Genomic DNA, 17,067 nt, shown 5'->3' with positions numbered 1-17,067 from the left:
GCAGGCAGCAGCAGGCCAGTGGATAGGATCATGCCACCAGGCCTAGAGCTGCCCAGCGGCTGGATAGATTGCCCACCCATGGGGCACAGAATAACACCGCTGATGGTGGTTCCAGTGAAGGTGATCAGGCTCAAGTCGTTGACAGTGTGTCCTTCAGAGCCCGCTTGCACATCATTGTGCCACAATCATGCTTGAGAATCATATGCGGATGCTGCAGGTCCCTCTTGGCCACAGGTTTTCGCGCGTGCTCAGTGACGAAGAACACTTCTCCCCGGTGAAGCTGATGGAACAGCTGCACGCCAAAGGCGTGGAGGTGCGCACTTCTCTTGACTGCTTCCACAGCTCGTGTTTAAGATGCGTTGCTTGGTGTCCCGGGAAGGAGTGTCCTATGTGGGTGTGTGTCGCAAGGTGGGGCTTCTGATAGACCTTACAAACACCTGGAGGTACTATGAAAGGGATGAGATTGATGCGCTGGGAGTGGAGCACTTGAAGGTCTGCACCCCTGGGAACCCCTTTGTTGTATTGCTTGAAGTTTGCTCTGGATCCGGACAGATGCTGTGAACTTGCCATATTGCTATGCAGGTTCCCTGCAGAGGTCGAGGCCAGGTCAGTATACCATGATGGATGGATGGCTTCTCAGTTCTGTTCAGACCTCACAGCGATGAGGCTCACATGGCAGTAATTGGCAATTTTTGCATGTTTCAACTGTCATTCTCATGCCAAATACTGTGACACAGAAGGCGATTTACAGACCTTCTTTAACTACAGGTTCCTGAGCCAGAGGCCGTCAACACCTTTGTGTGGGAGCTCATGAGTTACTACCACCGAGCAAACGCCAGATGGGCTGTCTTGCATTGTACGCATGGCTTCAATCGCACAGGTAGTTCTGGTTGCCAACACCTTGTGCGAAGTGCTTCGTTAGCACCATGCAGTGATCTCACATGCCCTGCAGATGGAACTCTTCGCCTTACTGCCAAAAGGAGGTACCAAAGACTCTCAAGGTTTGGCATTGCTGAGTAGACCTGACAGGTGTGCTGCGCCAGGGTACATGATTGTGAACTTCCTTGTGCGGCAAGGCATGTCAGTGGAGAGGGCGCTCAGAATCTTTGCAGAGCACAGACCACCGGGTATCTACAAGGAAGACTACATACGGGAACTGTACAAATACAACCATGAACCACTGTGAGCCCCTAACTGCCCTTTTCTTCAAGCTCTAGAGCCCCTTGACACCATATTTCTGCTATCTGAGCCTGAAGCAGAGGCGAACTAGGGAGTAGTGGCTAGTCTTGAAAAATCTGTCCCTGTGCAGGCCTTCAGGATTCCAAGCCCCTAAGTTGCCGGCGTGGAAACCAGAAGAACCCGACTCACCCAAGGCCGACCATATCCTTGATAGTGCGCTTGTCCATTTTCACTCAGCAGCCCATCACTCCTCTGGACTGCTGTCCACTTCTGATGACATGGCGGGCTGTCCTGTGAGAAATCCCGCAACACACAAGAGTTGCTCTCCTTTCAAGAAAAGCACCAGCCAAAGACAGATGGCTTTGTGATACTGCCAGGTGAAGCGGCTGGGGTTGAGGGGAGTGATGAGCCCGCGGTGATGAGTCACGATGATATCATCGGGGAGGCAGTACAGGAGGAGGAAGCCCTGGTCGCCCGCCAGGCTGTCGTGCAGCTGGTACCACCCTCTGGGCCCTCCGGCTTTGATGACACAGACAACACAGAGCCAAATGCTCTTGTATGCAGCAGCATCCATAAGCCAGGATGCAGGGCATTTGAAAAATATTGAAAGGCACTTATATGCTAGAGATCTCTTAATTCCTCTTTTAATTCCATTATATTGCGAGAGCACGGCATTAAGCGGGAGGTGTATCGGGGCAGAGGGGCGTGCCGCATGTGTGGCCGGGGGTGCGACATCAGCGCGGCTGAGGCAGGTGCCGGCATGTGCGCGCAGGTGCATGGGATTGAGCACGAGGTGCCGGCGGCGCAGCTGCGGTTCCCGGGCGGCCAGCCGGTGAGCCTGGACCGCGCGAATCTGGGGAAGCTGCGCGAAAAGCGCTATTGGGTGACCTGGAAGGCTGACGGCACGCGCTACATGCTGCTGCTGTGCAAGTGGGGCGTCTACCTCATTGACCGCTCCTTCAACGTGCGCCGAGTCCAGGTGAGTGCTCTTCTTTGCTTGCAGCTCCATGCGCTACAGGGCCAACTTGGAGCCAGTCTTCTGACTTGTACTGTCATGCCAAACGGAGCCACCCCTATCACCTTGACTTCCATGCACAATAAAGCAAATTGGAGCCTTTTCTCAAGCTCTCTCACAAGAGCCAATCATGAGTGACGTTTCTGCTGCTGTCCATCTGGAAGTGCAGCTGCACAGATCTTGTCTCAAGATCCCTGACATTTTTGCAAGACCCTCCCAGGGAATTCTAAATTCCTGATGAGAAGCCATGAGGAGGAGACCCAGGCAGGATGAATTTCTCATCATTTGGGTCAATTCTTTCACATCAATTGGTAAACTCTTTCATGTCAGTGAAGGCGGCTACTGGATGCGTGCGCAGATGCGATTCCCGGTGCAGCTGGTGGGCAAGGACGGTCAGCTGCAGGCGCACCACATGACTCTGCTGGATGGAGAGATGCTGGTAGATGAGGACATTGCGGCCGGCACGCAGACGCGCAGGTTCCTGGCCTATGACCTCATCGCCCTCCACGGCAAATCCCTCTCCAACCTCCCCTCCAAGGCGCGCTCCTGCAGCCCCTGCTCGTTTCCTCTTGATTGTGCATCAATCATGATATCTCTGTCACTTGATCATGGTGTCAGCGTTTGCCGCTCATCACCCTTTCAGTGCTGCCAGCACTCACGCATGCTGGGCGCAAGATTTGTGTGCGAGCTCTTGCACAAGGGCGCCTGTTCAACCTTACCAAAGGCTAGCAAGAGTAATGTCTCTGTGATCACAGCCAGGCCTCACTATGTACGAAGGACGGCTTTGCTTGTTGGAAAATTTGCATGCATGCTGTAGACCCTTTAGGGCAGAAATCTTACTTGCAAGTACCTAATGCTGGAAAATGCATGCATGCGCAGGAGCGGTGGGCGCGCATGGAAGAGAAGGTGATGCGGCCTCGGCGGAAGGAGCGCGATGGGATACGGGACCCCAAGATCCCGTATCCGGTGCGCTATGATTACGGATCGGAGCTGTTCAGCGTGCGGCGGAAAGAGTTCTGGCCCCTGTCGCGCATGTCCACGCTGCTGGACCAGTTCATCCCCAGCCTGCCCCACGAAGCCGACGGCCTCATCTTCCAGGTGTGCTTATGCCCTGGCACTTGGCATGCCGGCTTTGATGTTTCCTTCACCTAAATAGGACGGAGAGTGGGGTTCAGCACTGCCCCCCAGGGAGCAAGCATGGTGCCAGTCCCAGGCATGTGACTTTGATGCAGAAGTGGTTGGTGAATTAGAAAGGGGGTAGCAGACCGGGGTGGGAGCACAAGCTGTTGCCTATAGAGGCCCCTGATGCATGACTGCACTGCACTGCTAGGCCAAAAAGAGGCTGATCAGGGCTGTGGCGTTGTTGCTGCTATGGCCAAGGCTCAAATGTGCTCGTTAATTATTTTAAATGGGCTACAGGTGCTGAGTAGATTTTGGGCTATTTGTGTAAAGGGGTACGATGAGGAGTATGTGGCCGGCACGGACTTCAATCTGCTCAAGTGGAAGTTCGCGCACCTCAACTCTGTTGACTTCCGCCTGCGCTCCACAGCCGCAGGTCAGGCCAAATAGAATCTTCTGCCATTGTTTGAGCACAAGGACTGTCCTGCTTCCAAGTATGGAAGTTCAGCTCTGCAACCTCCATAGGGCGAGTTGAAGGGAAGAAAAGCGCTCATGTCCCTTGATGAGGATGGCCATGAGCATTGTGGCATGCTGTGTGCGCAGGGGCGGAGCTGCGGCTGCTGGAGACGCGCAGGTCAAAGCCTGTACAGGGAGAGGTGCCCCTGCCAGGTCAGCACCCACCTGACCTGCCTCAGATTAGTGCACAGATTGTTGTCATGCTTAATAAAGTTTACTTGAATTAAGCTGCCATGCACAGTGATCTGGCTCTTGGCGTTGCTCCTCATCCAGCCGGAAGATGAACCAAAGAGGGCACAGCAGACAAGAGCAGAGTGAAGCAGCACCAAACAGGACTGTGTGACTGTGCCGCGCTAAGATGCATGAATGTGCCGGCATGTGCGCGCAGGTGCGCGAGTGGTATTCGACGAGGGCATGGACGTGACGCGGCTTGAGAACTGCATCGTGGAGTGCTCGTGGGACGGGGAGGAGGGCGTCTGGCGCTACATGCGCGTGCGCAGCGACAAGGACACTCCAAACGCGTACCATGTGTACGAGAAGGTCATGCAGTCGATCCACGACAACATCACCGAGGAAGACCTGCAAGAGGAAATCAAGGTGCTTCCAGGCCCCACACTTGCAGCGCTGCCAAGACCAAACCATATCTACTGGAGTCAGGGAAGAGGTTTCATCAGACAAGCTCTCAAAAGATTTTAAGAGGGAGCTGTTATACAAGGAACACCGGTGTCTACTGATATGTTCAACATTATGTGTGCCTTGCATGGGCCGGCACCATTGGAGCTTTTGTCAGTAAGTCTTTGCACGCACACAGCTGTGCAGATATATTTTGCCGGTCATCGGGCAGCCGATGAATCCCCCTTCTTGTGACAAAAGAAGCTGGTCATGCTGCGCGGTGCTGGCGCCTCATGAGGAGTGCAGCTCATAGAGACAAAGACTGTGAATTTTCCACCAGGAAATAAAGAGGATAAGGAGTGTGGTCACAGGTAGCCCTGGAGCAACACAATTATGCAAAGGACATTGCAGAGGCGAAGAAGGCTGCAGCGGGGGCGGCAGCAGCGGCGAGCGGGAGGCAATAGCGGCAAATATTTCTAGGGGTGTTTCCGGTCTGGTGTGAAGTTAGGAGAGCTCAGGTGCCTGAATCAGGCAGCCTGATTAAGGGGTGTTGGAGTGCACAATTGATGTTGGTCCAGTGGTGGTTGATGAAAGTGGACACGCTGAACATTGGGAACTCAAAATATATGAACAAAAATATTGTTGCTGGCCTTTTCCTTGTAAGCAGAGTTGTATTGTAATTTTGGGATTGCAGGACAGACAGAAATTTCTTGCATCTGTTGACATAACATTAATCTTACAAGTTGGATATTGTGAAAGATGAGCAGGTCATAAATAAGCAGCAGCAATTACAGGGGTCCAATGGGCCATTCACACACCAACAAAGGCTCAGGAGTACAGACAACTATACTGTATATCTTGATGTTGCAGTTCCCAACATCGGTCCAGTTCCTTTGCAAAACGCACACAAGATCATTCAAACCACCGCTGCATTGAAGACTTGAGGCCGCCCTTGGCGCCCTTCCCAGCGCCCTCCCCAAACAGCTGTGCTTTGTACTGTGTCACCAGGCTATCAAGCTTGTCTGCCTTCTCCACCCCAGTCCTCTGCCTCTTCTTCCCCTTCTGCTGCGCAGAGCCGCCGTCTGCACCTGCACCTTGCATGCAAAGCGTGCCATCAAGCCAAATTGAGAGGAATGCAGAGATCAAGGCACGCGTTTATATATACATCGCGCAAGTCTCCTGTCTGCCTGTCCGGAACATTCCAAAACAGTTGTTTCACAGTCCATTATTTTGGCAAGATAATACAAAGGAAGGATAAGATGTGGTGCTCACCGTCAGCCTGCGCCCTCTTCTTCTGCTTTATAGGGAGGGGCTTCCTGGCCGCGCCGTCTGCCGGCTCTCTCTGCGCTTGCTGTGGTACCTGCTGCTGCTTTGCCGCCTGCTGCTGCTTTGCTGCCTGCTGCTGCGGCGCAGCCTTACTCTTCACCTGGGCCGCAGATTTTGCGGCAGGGCTTCCCTTTTTACCCCCTGACCTGGCTGCCGCCCTCAGCTCCCTCTTCCTCCGCTTGCTCTGCTGCATTGGAACCGGGCTCTCAGACGGCGCAGCTGCACCACCAGCCTGCCCTGATGTGCCCGCTTCGGTACCGCTCTCCACTCTGCCGCTCACCTGCAACACAAACCAACACCCACTCACGCTCAATTTGCACCAACGGCTGCTCATTGAGGCCTGCGCCTGACACTTGTTCTGTGAAGCTCTCTGCTGGAATAGCCAATGCATCTTCAAAAGGCCTGTCCAAGCCTTGTATAATTGCATGGATGCCAAGGAGCAAGTCGGCTTCAATGATGTGCACGAACCTTGCTGTTGTTCTTCTCCTCGCGCTTGCGCTTGCGCTGCGTCCTCTTTGACACGGCCGGCTCGTCTCCCGGTGTCGGCTCCGCGCCGTCTGCCGGGGCCGCGGCGTTGTCTCGGCCCTTCGGCGCCCGGGTGTCGTCGGCGTTGATGCTGCGGCGGCGAATCTCGCGCTTTTTGAGCGTCTGCGCATTCTCGATCGCAAACTCCACCACCGGACGCCGCTCGGTGCCTGCACGCACCATCAATATGCTGACGTCACAAATCACATGTATCTGATCATTTTCAGCTTTCAAAGTGCTGTCATCGTGTCAAGATTGCACTATTACATTGCATGGCTGAGTGCAGTGCTGGAGATGAACAAAGAACAAAAATATCTCCCCAAGGGGTTCTCACCAAGTCATACATCATTAAAGACATTTGCAAAAATGGGGGCAACGACAAGTGGTAGGCGGCAGGGGTCGCGCACCAAAGGGCACGGGGTTGTTGTTGAGCTGGCGCAGCGCGCACAGCGCGTGCTCGTGCTCCACCAGTTCCACAAAGCCCAGCCCCTTGCTGGCCGCCTGCCCGTCCGTACCCGCTTTGTCGGCGTCGCGCAGAATCTTCACCTGTTTTACCGTCGGCTGCGCCTTTGCCGCCCGCTCCTTCACCTGAGATTCAGGCATTGACATATCTCAGTAATGGGATTCGTTGTCACTCAAATTTTCCTCAAAAGGGGAATTTCAACTGTCAACATTTCAGCAAGGACAGCAATTATCGGTAGTCCCTGGGGTGGGATCAGGGAACCCCAAAGACAGAGGTAGTCCCTGAGTCTCTGTTTGCTGCATGCAAGAAGGCAGAGGGTTGCAATACACCAGACAGCTGTACAGCAACGAAAGGCACTACTGAGTTTTGCTTCCACCTCCTCCAGCCCATCAGAAGCGATCTAAATCATGGCACTTTCTTCAAGTAGCCCCCAAACAAGACCCGAGAAATCCTTCTGCATCAATGACAAACTCTTCCGCTCGATTGGAGGCCAACAATGCATCCCAAGAAATTGCAGGGATAGGAAAGTTCGATGGGGGCTCACAGCAGCCAGGACGAGGTCTTTGAGGCCCTTTTCGGAGAGCTTGGGCGGCAGGTTGCGCAGGCACAGCCGCGTGCGTGACAGGAAATAGTTGGGGCTCTTGAGCTTGGTGCGCGCCTCGGCCGCCGCGCGCTTGCGCTTGGCGCGGTCGGCCGTCGACATGGCCTGCCACGCCGGTGACCCCTCCTCTATCTGCCCCTCCTTCAGCTGCACGCAACAAACATCTCCCTCTTCTCAGAAGAACGCACATCAGCCCTGATCAAGCCTACCATGCAAACCACACATGACTACAGTTCATTCTGTTCCAGTCAAGATGCAGGGGGTACTCAAGACGGCATACACAATGTAGCATTGAGTATCAGATTAGGAAAGAGGACTAGATCAATGTTGTGTTGGTACACCCTGCAGCAAGGGTTCATAAGGGGTTGTTTTAAAATATGCAATACAAATGCCTCGAGCTCATGAGGATGGGAGGGAGGTGCGCACAAGGTAGAGGTTGCGGTTGTCCTTGCCGCCGGGCTGGGCCTTGCTGGCGCCTGCCAGCTGGCGTGCGTCGTCCTGAGTCAGCGCCAGGTCAACCTCTATGGGGCTGCCCCGCACTGCCAGCGCAGCGCCTTGCCCCGACCTGCACAACACCTATTCTCAGAACACGCAGGTCCTGCTGGAAGCCTGTAGTTAGTCGCACTGTCCTGGCAGCAGACAAATGAACAGTAATATGCAGCATAGTGTGAGCACAAGACAAAGTAGGGACTTGGGCGGGTGCAACAGACCCACGGGGTGCTAATTGAACTATACATGTAATAAGTAACCCCTGACAGGTCCAAAATGAGATTAATATCACAAATGATGGAATGGCGGGGGCACCTGGCTTTGGCGCATGCATCTGCGGCGGCCTGCGCGTCGGCTTGCTGCTCAAACTCCACAAAGGCCGTTCCCTTGAGCTTCTTCGTACCCTTGTCCTGCACCAACCTGGCAGCCAACACACACATTCAAGGATATGTGACAGAATTTATATGCAGCTTGTCTGCAGGTGCACCTTGCCTCTGGCAGGAACACCAGTATCACTCATCAGTGTGATCTCTCTGCACAGGGGAAGCACGGCCGGCATGCTCTGCGCTGCCTATTCTGTGCAGAGGTGATTGTTTGTGTGTGCAGAGCAGACTTGCAAAGGGCAACTTATAGACAGAATGGAGCAGGGACCCTGGACAGACCTGCAGGCTTTGAGCTTGCCAAAGCGAGAAAGGCGCTCGTGCAGCTCGTACTGCAGCACGTCCAGTGGCAGGCCCCGAACAAACACCGTCGCCTGCACTTCGCCCTTGTGCTGCGGTGCAGCCGCCTCTCCTCTGGCCGCGCCAGCCAAAATCTCATCCGCAGCGGCATCCTGAGGCGTTGCCTGCGCCTCTGGCAGGTCGGCCTGTGGCTTCTGCTTCTCCTTTGCAGCCTTCTTGCCTGCCTGCACGTGTCACCATCTGCCTCTTACAATCCTAATTCCCAACATCTGTCTCTGAAGCAAAATCTATCAGTCCAAACTCTTGCGAATCAGAAATCCTTCCTGCCCCAGCAAGCTGCCAGAATACTGTGACAATGCATGACCACAGCATCTGCACAAGAGTACTGCTCATTTTCTGGTCTTATCGGGTCTCAACGAGTACTGGGCTGGTGACCGGTGATGTGGTCATGCATCATCACATTGACTTGCTTCCACAAATTCCTGTGGACAGGCGAAAGCCACACCTTGGCTGCTGGCTGTGGTGCTTCATCCTCGTCCCCATCATCGATCTGGGACAGCACGTTCCGCAGCAGCTTCTTCTCGTCTTCCAGCTCCAAGTCATTCGCCCCCTCATCCTCCTGCTCACTGACTGGTTCCTCCTCTCCTGCTGTGTCTCCTTCATCGTCTGATATACTGCCCTCTGCAAGCGCATCATTCCCCTCTCCGGCAGGCGCCTCTGCAGGTGTGTTGCTCTGGAACTGAGCCTTTGGGACCGCCCAGTCCACAGCAATGGTTCGCCCTCCCACCATCTGAGAGAAACAACATGATTTAGCACAGCTGGCGTCGTGAGAGTCACACGGGTGCCTCAGCAGCACTATAATAATCTCAAGTGTTGTTAAATGGGAACAGGCATTAGGGTCATGTCAGGTGTAAGCTACTGACCTTGGCATTGGCCAGCTTGATGGCCCTCTCAGCGTGCGCCCTGCACATGAACCCAGCAAAGCCAAAGCCCCGAGCCTTGCCTGCAAACAGCAAGTGGCACAACTCAGCCAGCACAAGATGCACGATATTGTTGCAGTCACTTTGCTCACCATGGCGCAGATGACAAGTGTAAAGCCTGCAGTAGGAAAAATTGCGACCGAAGGCAGCAGCAAGATACGTGCAATAAGAAATGCAAAGTGTCGCACCGTCAGGGTTGCGCGGCACAGTCAGCTCCCAGACAAAGCCGGCAGGCGCCAGCAGCTCCCTCAGGTCTACCTCCTTCACCTGCACCAGCCAGGACCGACTAGGTGTACAAATGCATCATCGTTGCCATTCGGCAGGCAAGCCGTAATGGGACAGACCTGCCTGGCTGCTTGCCAACTTGTCTGCCTTATATACAAGACACCCAGAGCTGGCTTCATGCAAGGCAGAGATGCCCTGCACAAGCTGGACGAGCAGCGGATTGTGGAAGTGTCCACAGCAGTAGAGGGACAGGATGCACGCACGTTGAAGGGCAGATTGCGGAGGATGAGGCGCCACTTCTTGAGGTGGGCGCCCTCGCCCGACACCTGGCGCGCCCACAGCAGCGTCCCGCTCGACGCCCCCGCCTTCGACTTTTTACCCCTGGGCCCGGTCCCCCCGCCGTCCCCGTCCTGCAGCACGTGGTTGTGCAGCTTCTCCACCGCTGCCAGTGCATCCTTCACCTGTGAAATGCATATCCGAGGTTTTGACTACATGAGCCTTTGAACTCTCAACCGTGTCACACAGCACAATCTTGCATTTTCCACCAGATATCACCCACCACAAGAAGTTGATTGAAAATGCAGTTTGCATGTTGCATGTTCTGAGACCATGTCATTGGGGTGCAAGCGTGGGTGGACCACAATAGAGTTTCAAGGCACTTTTTCCACACGCTACAAATTGCAAAGTAGGAATCGAGTCCATACCGTGGAGTACACCAGGAAGACCACATCGCCGGCGCAGCCGTCGCGCTGCAGCACGTGCGAGTCCAGGTCGGCCTGCGACGGCTGCACCACGGAATGGGCGGCAGTGTCGCTCCCTGCATACGCCAACGCCTGATCCCTATTCCCCGCCGACAGATTCCCCAGCGCTACTGTGCGCACGAGGGCGTGCTTGGCATTATCCCCTGCCGGCTTTGCCTCGCCAGACTTCTGGCCGACGCGCTGCTTCTTTGACTTACGTGGCTTGCGCTCGGCCGCCGGAGAGGCTGCTGCCGCCTCTGCTGCCGGGGATGGCTGCTGCGGCGCTGTGACGGCTGCAGTGGCGGCCTCTGCATCGCCGGGGCGGGCAGGTGCATCCTCTGTGCGTTTCCTCTTCTTGTCCTTGCGCTCTGCAAAGGGTGCCCTGCGCTGTGCTGCCTCCACCTGTGTGTATCCAATTTAAGTCAGATTGCAGTGGAAACCGCATGCACGCCAAAATGATCACTGCAAGTGTGGCTGGTTTGGCTGGTTTGTTGGAATTATGAAGTGCGTCTGAGTCAGAGCTGTCCTTGCCTGTATGGTGCGTCCACCCAGCTTCTTGCCGCTGAGCTCCTGGACGGCTCTTTGAGCATCCTCTTGCAGAGCAAAAGTCACAAAGCCACAGCCCTGCAGCACCAGAACTTTCTTCACGCTTGAGATCACTTTCTTGAGAATGCACATGCACCTCACCAGCCAGATCGCGGGGAATTGTAATATATTCGACACAAAACACATGTTGGAAGGCGTAAACATTCCAACAAGGAAAGGTACTAGACAGCAGTCAGGCAATTCTGCACTTAGCGATCGCACCTTGTGATGCTTGCCTGCACCCTTCAAAAGGAAACACTTGCGGACAGGCCCCACATCGCTGACTGCTTTCTCGAAGTCCGAATTGTCCCAGTCAAAACTGATCCCCTTTATGAAGACAGTCCTCGGATCTGTACTGTCAGCTTCCGCCATATCTGTCAGCTAAGGGATGATCACTGCCAATATCAATCCTTTGTTTGTCACCACAGTGGCACTTCTGGGAATGGTCCACCTTACAAGGCTTCTGCTTGCTCATGTTCCGACACTGTTTCGTTTCGGCGTAGGTTTTCTTTCGGAGGGCTGAATAATGTAGGGGAAGGAAGTACAGGCACGAAGCAATCATGGTCACTGTTGATTGTGATTGATAATTAAAGTGTGATATAAAAATAGGAGTCACAATGCATTCATCGCAGAACTTCTCGAGCAGTTCAGTAGCACACACCTGCAACAGTATTTTCAGGCGTCAGTATTTCAGAGCAATTTTGCCTGTAAGCAGCCTTGGAAAAACACAACATCTGCAGGCGCATGCAATTCTGAACCTTAGACAGCCTCTTGAAGGGCTCCAAAGACCCAGGTATGTCGAGTCGAGGATCTTGACATGTCGTCTGCCATCACCACCTGGAGCGACCGATCAGCATTGATATCTTGGAAATGATGTGTGCAGATGGCAGCAGAGATGCAGGAAATGCCAAAACATACTGATTGTGCGAGGTGCGTTTCTCAAAAGAAGACCATATGCTGTTTGACACCTTTGCTCTGCAAGGAAGCAAGATTTTGTACTATGCATTATATAAAAGTGGTGAATGTCATCCGCACAGGCGAAGATCCTGGCACACGCCACGAGAAAGACAGAAAAGAGCAGTTGCTGGCTCCCGCAAAGAGCTCGTTGCAGAAGCCTTCTGTGAACGGTGGAGAGACTGACACAAAATGGGGCCTTTTCCAATGGGACCGTTATGCAGTACCCTGGGAGGTATGAAGAAGTCAAGAGCTCAACGCTGCAGTCTTTCCTAGCTGATCATGCGACATTGGGAAGCTTGCCAGTCAAGTAAGTCATGTTCTCCTTTACACGCATGATCAAGGCACTGTAGCGCGTTGAGTGCCATTCCATGCTGCGACAGGTCCCTTGGGGTGGCAAGGAACTGACCATTGGCATGGGAGCGTGGGCACTGAGCTTCTTGCTGGTTGGACTTGTTCTGGCGCCCTTGGTAGTTAAAGCCGCAGGGGTCACGGTAAGGGCCGTGATGATGTGGCATGGGCACGATGAGGTCCTTGATGAAGCTACATGATAGAGAATTTGCGCTCACTGTCCAGTTGTGGTCTAAAAAGGAAGACTCGTCTCATGAGAGATGTGCTGCGCTGCAGAATTACAGCAGACTGACGGCGACAGACAAATCTTTCCTCGTCTTGGCAAACCAGGTCAGATCAGAGCCTGCTCATGCCACTCTGATGTGAAATACTTCACTGAGAGTGCTCCTCAAGAAGGCAGCTGCCCATGCTCATGTGCTGAACTTTGGATTGCCAGGTGGCAGAGACTGTGGTGGGGATTGCAGTCATCAAGAGAACCATTGGGGGTTTTGACCCGTTGCCAGAGGAAGCAGATTTGTTCAAGACCAGCTGGAGGTAATTGGTGGCCCCTCGTGTGCTACCCATATGTATTATTCACTCAGCGGCTTGAACATTTGTTCTCAAGATGTGGTAAGAGAAGTAGTAATTCAAGCATTTGTTTGCAGGGAACCTTTCTCGAAGCCCAGAGGCTGGCTTACATGGGCCTTACTGGGCATGGTCCTGTCACCAGCAGTCATCGGCATCACTGTGACCATTGTGTCATACGCGGGTTATGAGGTGGGCCTGGCTACACCACAATGCCACTGTCACATCACACTCCTCACATCCTTCTTTTTCTTTATCCATGCTTGTACGGCTGCCCTGCGTGATTTCATGATGTGCATGATGGCCAGAGACATGGCGGAACGCTGTTATATCATATGATTTATATGCAAACTGGGATAGTTATTGTGTGAGGGAGGTGAGTAATCCGCGAGTCATGTTGCCATGCAGGCGGTGGGAGGGCAGGGCACGGCGGACGGCGTTGCACGAATCATTTCCTTGGACCTGCCTACCTACGCCAGCCTTCTAGCAGTGACCGGCATCCTGGCGCCCTTTCTGGAGGAGACTGTCTTCCGCGGCTTCCTGCTCACCACGCTCACAAAGTGGATGCCCACTCCGGCGGCTGTGGTGCTCAGCGCGACCGCGTTCGGCCTCGCGCACTTATCGCCGCGGGACCTGCCGCAGCTGATTGCACTGGGCACTCTGCTGGGCTTCAGCTACGTGCGCTCGCGCAATTTGTTGACCCCCATGATCATCCACGGGGCGTGGAACAGCGTTGTGCTGACTGTGCTCTTTGCGCTGACAGCCTCGGGCGTGAATGTGTCGGAGATGCTCAGCAGTGGGAGCTGATTGAGCGGTTTCGGTGGGTCGGCTGACAGAGAGCAGCTGAGATGCTCGTAGAGAGAGATATGGTCATGGAGCTCTGAGGCAGGAATTTGAGAGGACAGAGGGTACGGTGACGCCACTGGGAGTGTACTATTTGTAGTCTGTATGTTGGGAACACTGATCACAAATGCAACCAGGATTCATTTATGAGCGAGTATCTATTACAGCCCAGGGACAATTTTGGTTTAGCCTCTGATAGACATGAGCAGCCGTGAACAGGAAATTATGAATGAGAACAGCAAGGAAGCTGTGCACAGAGTCATTCCAGACTTGAGGAGTGGAAAACTTTCAGAAGCACAGCACTCGTTTCTTGCAATTCATTCTTTCCTTCTAGTTAAATGGCCAGAACTATCATTTCTTTTTAAACAACTGGAACAGATAGAGACCTAGACCCAATATGATGCAGATGAGCACCACATCCAAACAGAAGTTTCGGCTGGATCTCATCTGCAGCAACAGAAACATGTGATGAGCAAATTAGCACGCAATTTTCAGTAATAGTGCAGCGTCTTGTAAGAGTCTACAGGGGCTGGCAACAGCATGCTTACCTGTGTCACAATGCCCTTGAGCTTCACGTTGTTTGTCTTCAGCTGCTCAGTGACTTTGTTCATCTGTAAATGGCCACAACATCATTTGTCAGCTTGCAAACTATGCAGTTCGGTCAGGCCTATTTAGGCATGATCTGTGCACTGTTTGCCTCAAATTACAGTGGCCAATGCACAGCAGACTCAGTTTGCGTCACCTTTTCATCGATTGTATCCAACACAACATCTTGTTGGTTGAGGCTCTCTCCCATGGCCTCGCCGATCCCCTTCAGGGTGCCAATACCTTTCTCAATATTGTCCAGTGCCTTATCTTGCTTCCTCTTAGCATCCTCCCATTCCTGCATGCAGGTTTCCCCACTTTACTGCGAACCATCCCAGGAGACAAAGCAGCACTTTTGTCTCAACACACCCACACGTTTCAAGGTAAGGTCATTGGAAATGCAACTTCATATCAGCTTTTCTCGCCTGGCGGAATTTTTTTGTGCCCTCAGTGTGAGAGTAACAATTTGCATCTCCATCCATGCGCATGTCCCTCTGGGTGGCATCAATTGTGATCTCCTGCTTACCCTTGCCCTTCCCACCCAAGTCTGCCACCATCGGCTGCACCCACACATCATACACAGGGTCAAATGCTAGACTCTTGGCAGCATTCTTGAGTGAATAAGAGTGACGAGTCATAACAATTTCACCGTTGCCATGCGCTTCTGCTTGGGAGACATGTATGCCTCACCTTGAAAGGCTTGCGCTGAGTGTGCACCCCATCAGGCACAGATTCAATTCCCTCCTTTATTTGCCTCACCTGCCACCGTGCAGGACAACAGTATCACTAATTTTACTAATAGCAGGTGCGCAGGCGTGGTCTGCAAGCCACAAGCACAACTAGCATGTTTTCCAGCATTGCAATTCCAGGAGATATGCGAATTGAGGGGCCATACCTTTCCTAGCCTGTCATCTACGATCTCCTGGGTGACCTTCTTGCCCTTCTTCACAAGCTTTTCAAGCTTTGGAAGCTCCTCGCTTAGCAGCAGACCCTTCTCACGCCTGCAGAAGCACAAGATGATCAGTACACTGGTAGTGGACGTGACTATCTTTCCCATATTGTATGGGACTGCGGAGGAATTCATTTGCCACCCTACCTGAGTTCTGCGTTCTGGGATGCTTTGAGGGCCCTGTTCTTTTCCTGGCCGATTGCCTCTGCTCTCTGCAGCATAAGAACACCGAAATATTCGCTGCCTGTTCTTGTCATCAGGAGAAGAGGAGGTCATCTTTTACTCGCCAGTTGTAGCAGCTAGTTAGCAGTAGATGGCTTACCAGGCTGAGCTCATTCACGCGATCTACCATATCTGTATAAGCATCCATGAATCTGTCGTTGGACTTTTCTTTGTTTTTTGCTTCATCTTCCGCGGTGTACTTCCCGTACCTGTGGAGGACATTCAACAACCACTTCTTTTTGCCAGAAAGCAGAGGCTCAACTTCAATTCAGAGCGGGACGTACTTGTCAAGTAGAGCATCTGTTCTGATGAGTACATCGCTGATGCTCATGACTATTGTTTCACCAGAAGACTTGGCCCATGCGCTGCTCCCGATTGCGTGTCGCAAACCTATCAGAGGAGGTCGTGTCCAGCTCCAAGCGCCAGCTCAACCTTGGACTTTGTTGTACAGTTAAGCTTATAGAATGTACATGTCACAACTTTGCTGCCTATTGTCTGCTTTGCGTCTTTCAATCGCGGTCAAAGATGTTGTCCAAGAATGTGCTCCGTCACAACATCCACCCTTCATATGAAGGGTGCTGGAGTATTGCCCTAGGGCTTGTGTCGTGGTTCAAGCCAAATGCGCCTCGCTTCTAGCTATTGAAATAAATACACATTCCTCGATCCATCAATTGCAATTTCTTATAAATTTGCATCGGAAGTTGTTTCCATGCAATGGATACAATCAGGGCTGGGGGCTGCGTCCCGATCTCCTGAAGGCAGCTCGTTGTGTTTTCCAGCTCTTGTCAGTATTTTGTCGGCTTCGGTGCCGAAGACAGCCGTTGAAAACTTTAATCAGCACAGGAGACTAGTTTCGTATGCTAGACTTGCTGTTTCAGGTGGGTGATTTTGGCCCATGTCGGAGCTAGTTCTCTTGTAGTTCAGCTTCAATCTGCCCAAAGTAGGAACCAGCAATCTCGTCTATGATATAAGAGTCATATGAGCAGCAATGTCTGTGATCGCTTTCTGTTGCACCCTGGTAGCTCAGAACACCCCTATGCTGCTGCGCAGGACTTGACAGGACCAAACCATCAGATGACTGTCGGAAAACGATCCACTCGAAAGCTGTCAAGAATGGACCGCATCAAGGGGCACAGGAGGAGCGTGCAGACGCCCTGCATGGTTTGCAGCTTCCCATGAACCTCTTGAGCAGCTCTTGGCTATGTCTTCGTACAGGCACATAGTCATTGCAGATCGACTGCATGAGCTTACTATGTGCGAATTACGAGAAGCACATGTGCTGTAGGTTCTGCGTCAGGGTCGGCAACAGATGTAGGCGGCCTGCAGAGAAGGTGGCTGCAGCTGCCGGGCTCGAGCGGTTCAGAGAGCCCTGCAGCTGATGTGCGCACCGCGCCCCAGCAGAGCCAGACGTCCCCAGGTGTGGGAAACTAGCAGTCCACCCCTAAGAGCCAATACAATATATGTTGCATGAAAGAAGCTATCATTTCAAGAATTTGCGGTACTTTGAAATGATGTGTCATTCATCGCTTGGTTTCAGGCGTCCA

At 53.0% G+C, this 17,067-nt stretch overlaps 4 protein-coding genes across 4 annotated transcripts; 2 read left to right on the top strand and 2 right to left on the bottom strand.

Moving 5' to 3' along the window:
- Positions 1 to 30: 30 nt before the first annotated feature.
- Positions 31 to 4,696, top strand: COCSUDRAFT_34803 (hypothetical protein; the record flags this gene model as incomplete). Its single annotated transcript, XM_005651879.1, has 12 exons — positions 31 to 114; positions 218 to 313; positions 409 to 516; positions 769 to 910; positions 1,077 to 1,182; positions 1,310 to 1,400; positions 1,952 to 2,158; positions 2,553 to 2,732; positions 3,074 to 3,292; positions 3,647 to 3,749; positions 4,218 to 4,426; positions 4,649 to 4,696. The coding sequence occupies 12 exons, from the start codon at positions 31 to 33 to the stop codon at positions 4,694 to 4,696; spliced, it is 1,593 nt and encodes a 530-aa protein (XP_005651936.1).
- A 657-nt stretch (positions 4,697 to 5,353) lies between these two features.
- Positions 5,354 to 11,427, bottom strand: COCSUDRAFT_39076 (RNA-binding domain-containing protein; the record flags this gene model as incomplete). The annotated part of the gene is made up of 15 exons (XM_005651878.1): positions 5,354 to 5,529; positions 5,714 to 6,047; positions 6,236 to 6,462; positions 6,700 to 6,880; positions 7,300 to 7,503; positions 7,783 to 7,921; positions 8,161 to 8,265; positions 8,508 to 8,749; positions 9,031 to 9,315; positions 9,449 to 9,528; positions 9,694 to 9,772; positions 9,994 to 10,191; positions 10,435 to 10,852; positions 10,934 to 11,094; positions 11,278 to 11,427. The coding sequence occupies 15 exons, from the start codon at positions 11,425 to 11,427 to the stop codon at positions 5,354 to 5,356; spliced, it is 2,979 nt and encodes a 992-aa protein (XP_005651935.1).
- Positions 11,428 to 12,425: 998 nt separating this feature from the next.
- COCSUDRAFT_39075 (Abi-domain-containing protein) lies at positions 12,426 to 13,731 on the top strand (the record flags this gene model as incomplete). Its single annotated transcript, XM_005651877.1, has 5 exons — positions 12,426 to 12,503; positions 12,637 to 12,690; positions 12,797 to 12,894; positions 13,005 to 13,116; positions 13,333 to 13,731. 5 exons carry the CDS (start codon positions 12,426 to 12,428, stop codon positions 13,729 to 13,731), a joined length of 741 nt encoding a protein of 246 aa, XP_005651934.1.
- A 387-nt stretch (positions 13,732 to 14,118) lies between these two features.
- COCSUDRAFT_39074 (hypothetical protein) lies at positions 14,119 to 15,854 on the bottom strand (the record flags this gene model as incomplete). Its single annotated transcript, XM_005651876.1, has 8 exons — positions 14,119 to 14,214; positions 14,316 to 14,378; positions 14,510 to 14,650; positions 15,043 to 15,111; positions 15,248 to 15,353; positions 15,449 to 15,513; positions 15,624 to 15,732; positions 15,808 to 15,854. The coding sequence occupies 8 exons, from the start codon at positions 15,852 to 15,854 to the stop codon at positions 14,119 to 14,121; spliced, it is 696 nt and encodes a 231-aa protein (XP_005651933.1).
- Between the last annotated feature and the right edge of the window lie 1,213 nt (positions 15,855 to 17,067).

Source organism: Coccomyxa subellipsoidea (assembly GCF_000258705.1).
Source record: "Coccomyxa subellipsoidea C-169, whole genome shotgun sequence".
Lineage (NCBI taxonomy): Eukaryota > Viridiplantae > Chlorophyta > Trebouxiophyceae > Coccomyxaceae > Coccomyxa > Coccomyxa subellipsoidea.
Note: the sequence above shows the minus strand (reverse complement) of the source record. Positions and strands in the feature narration are given on the sequence as shown.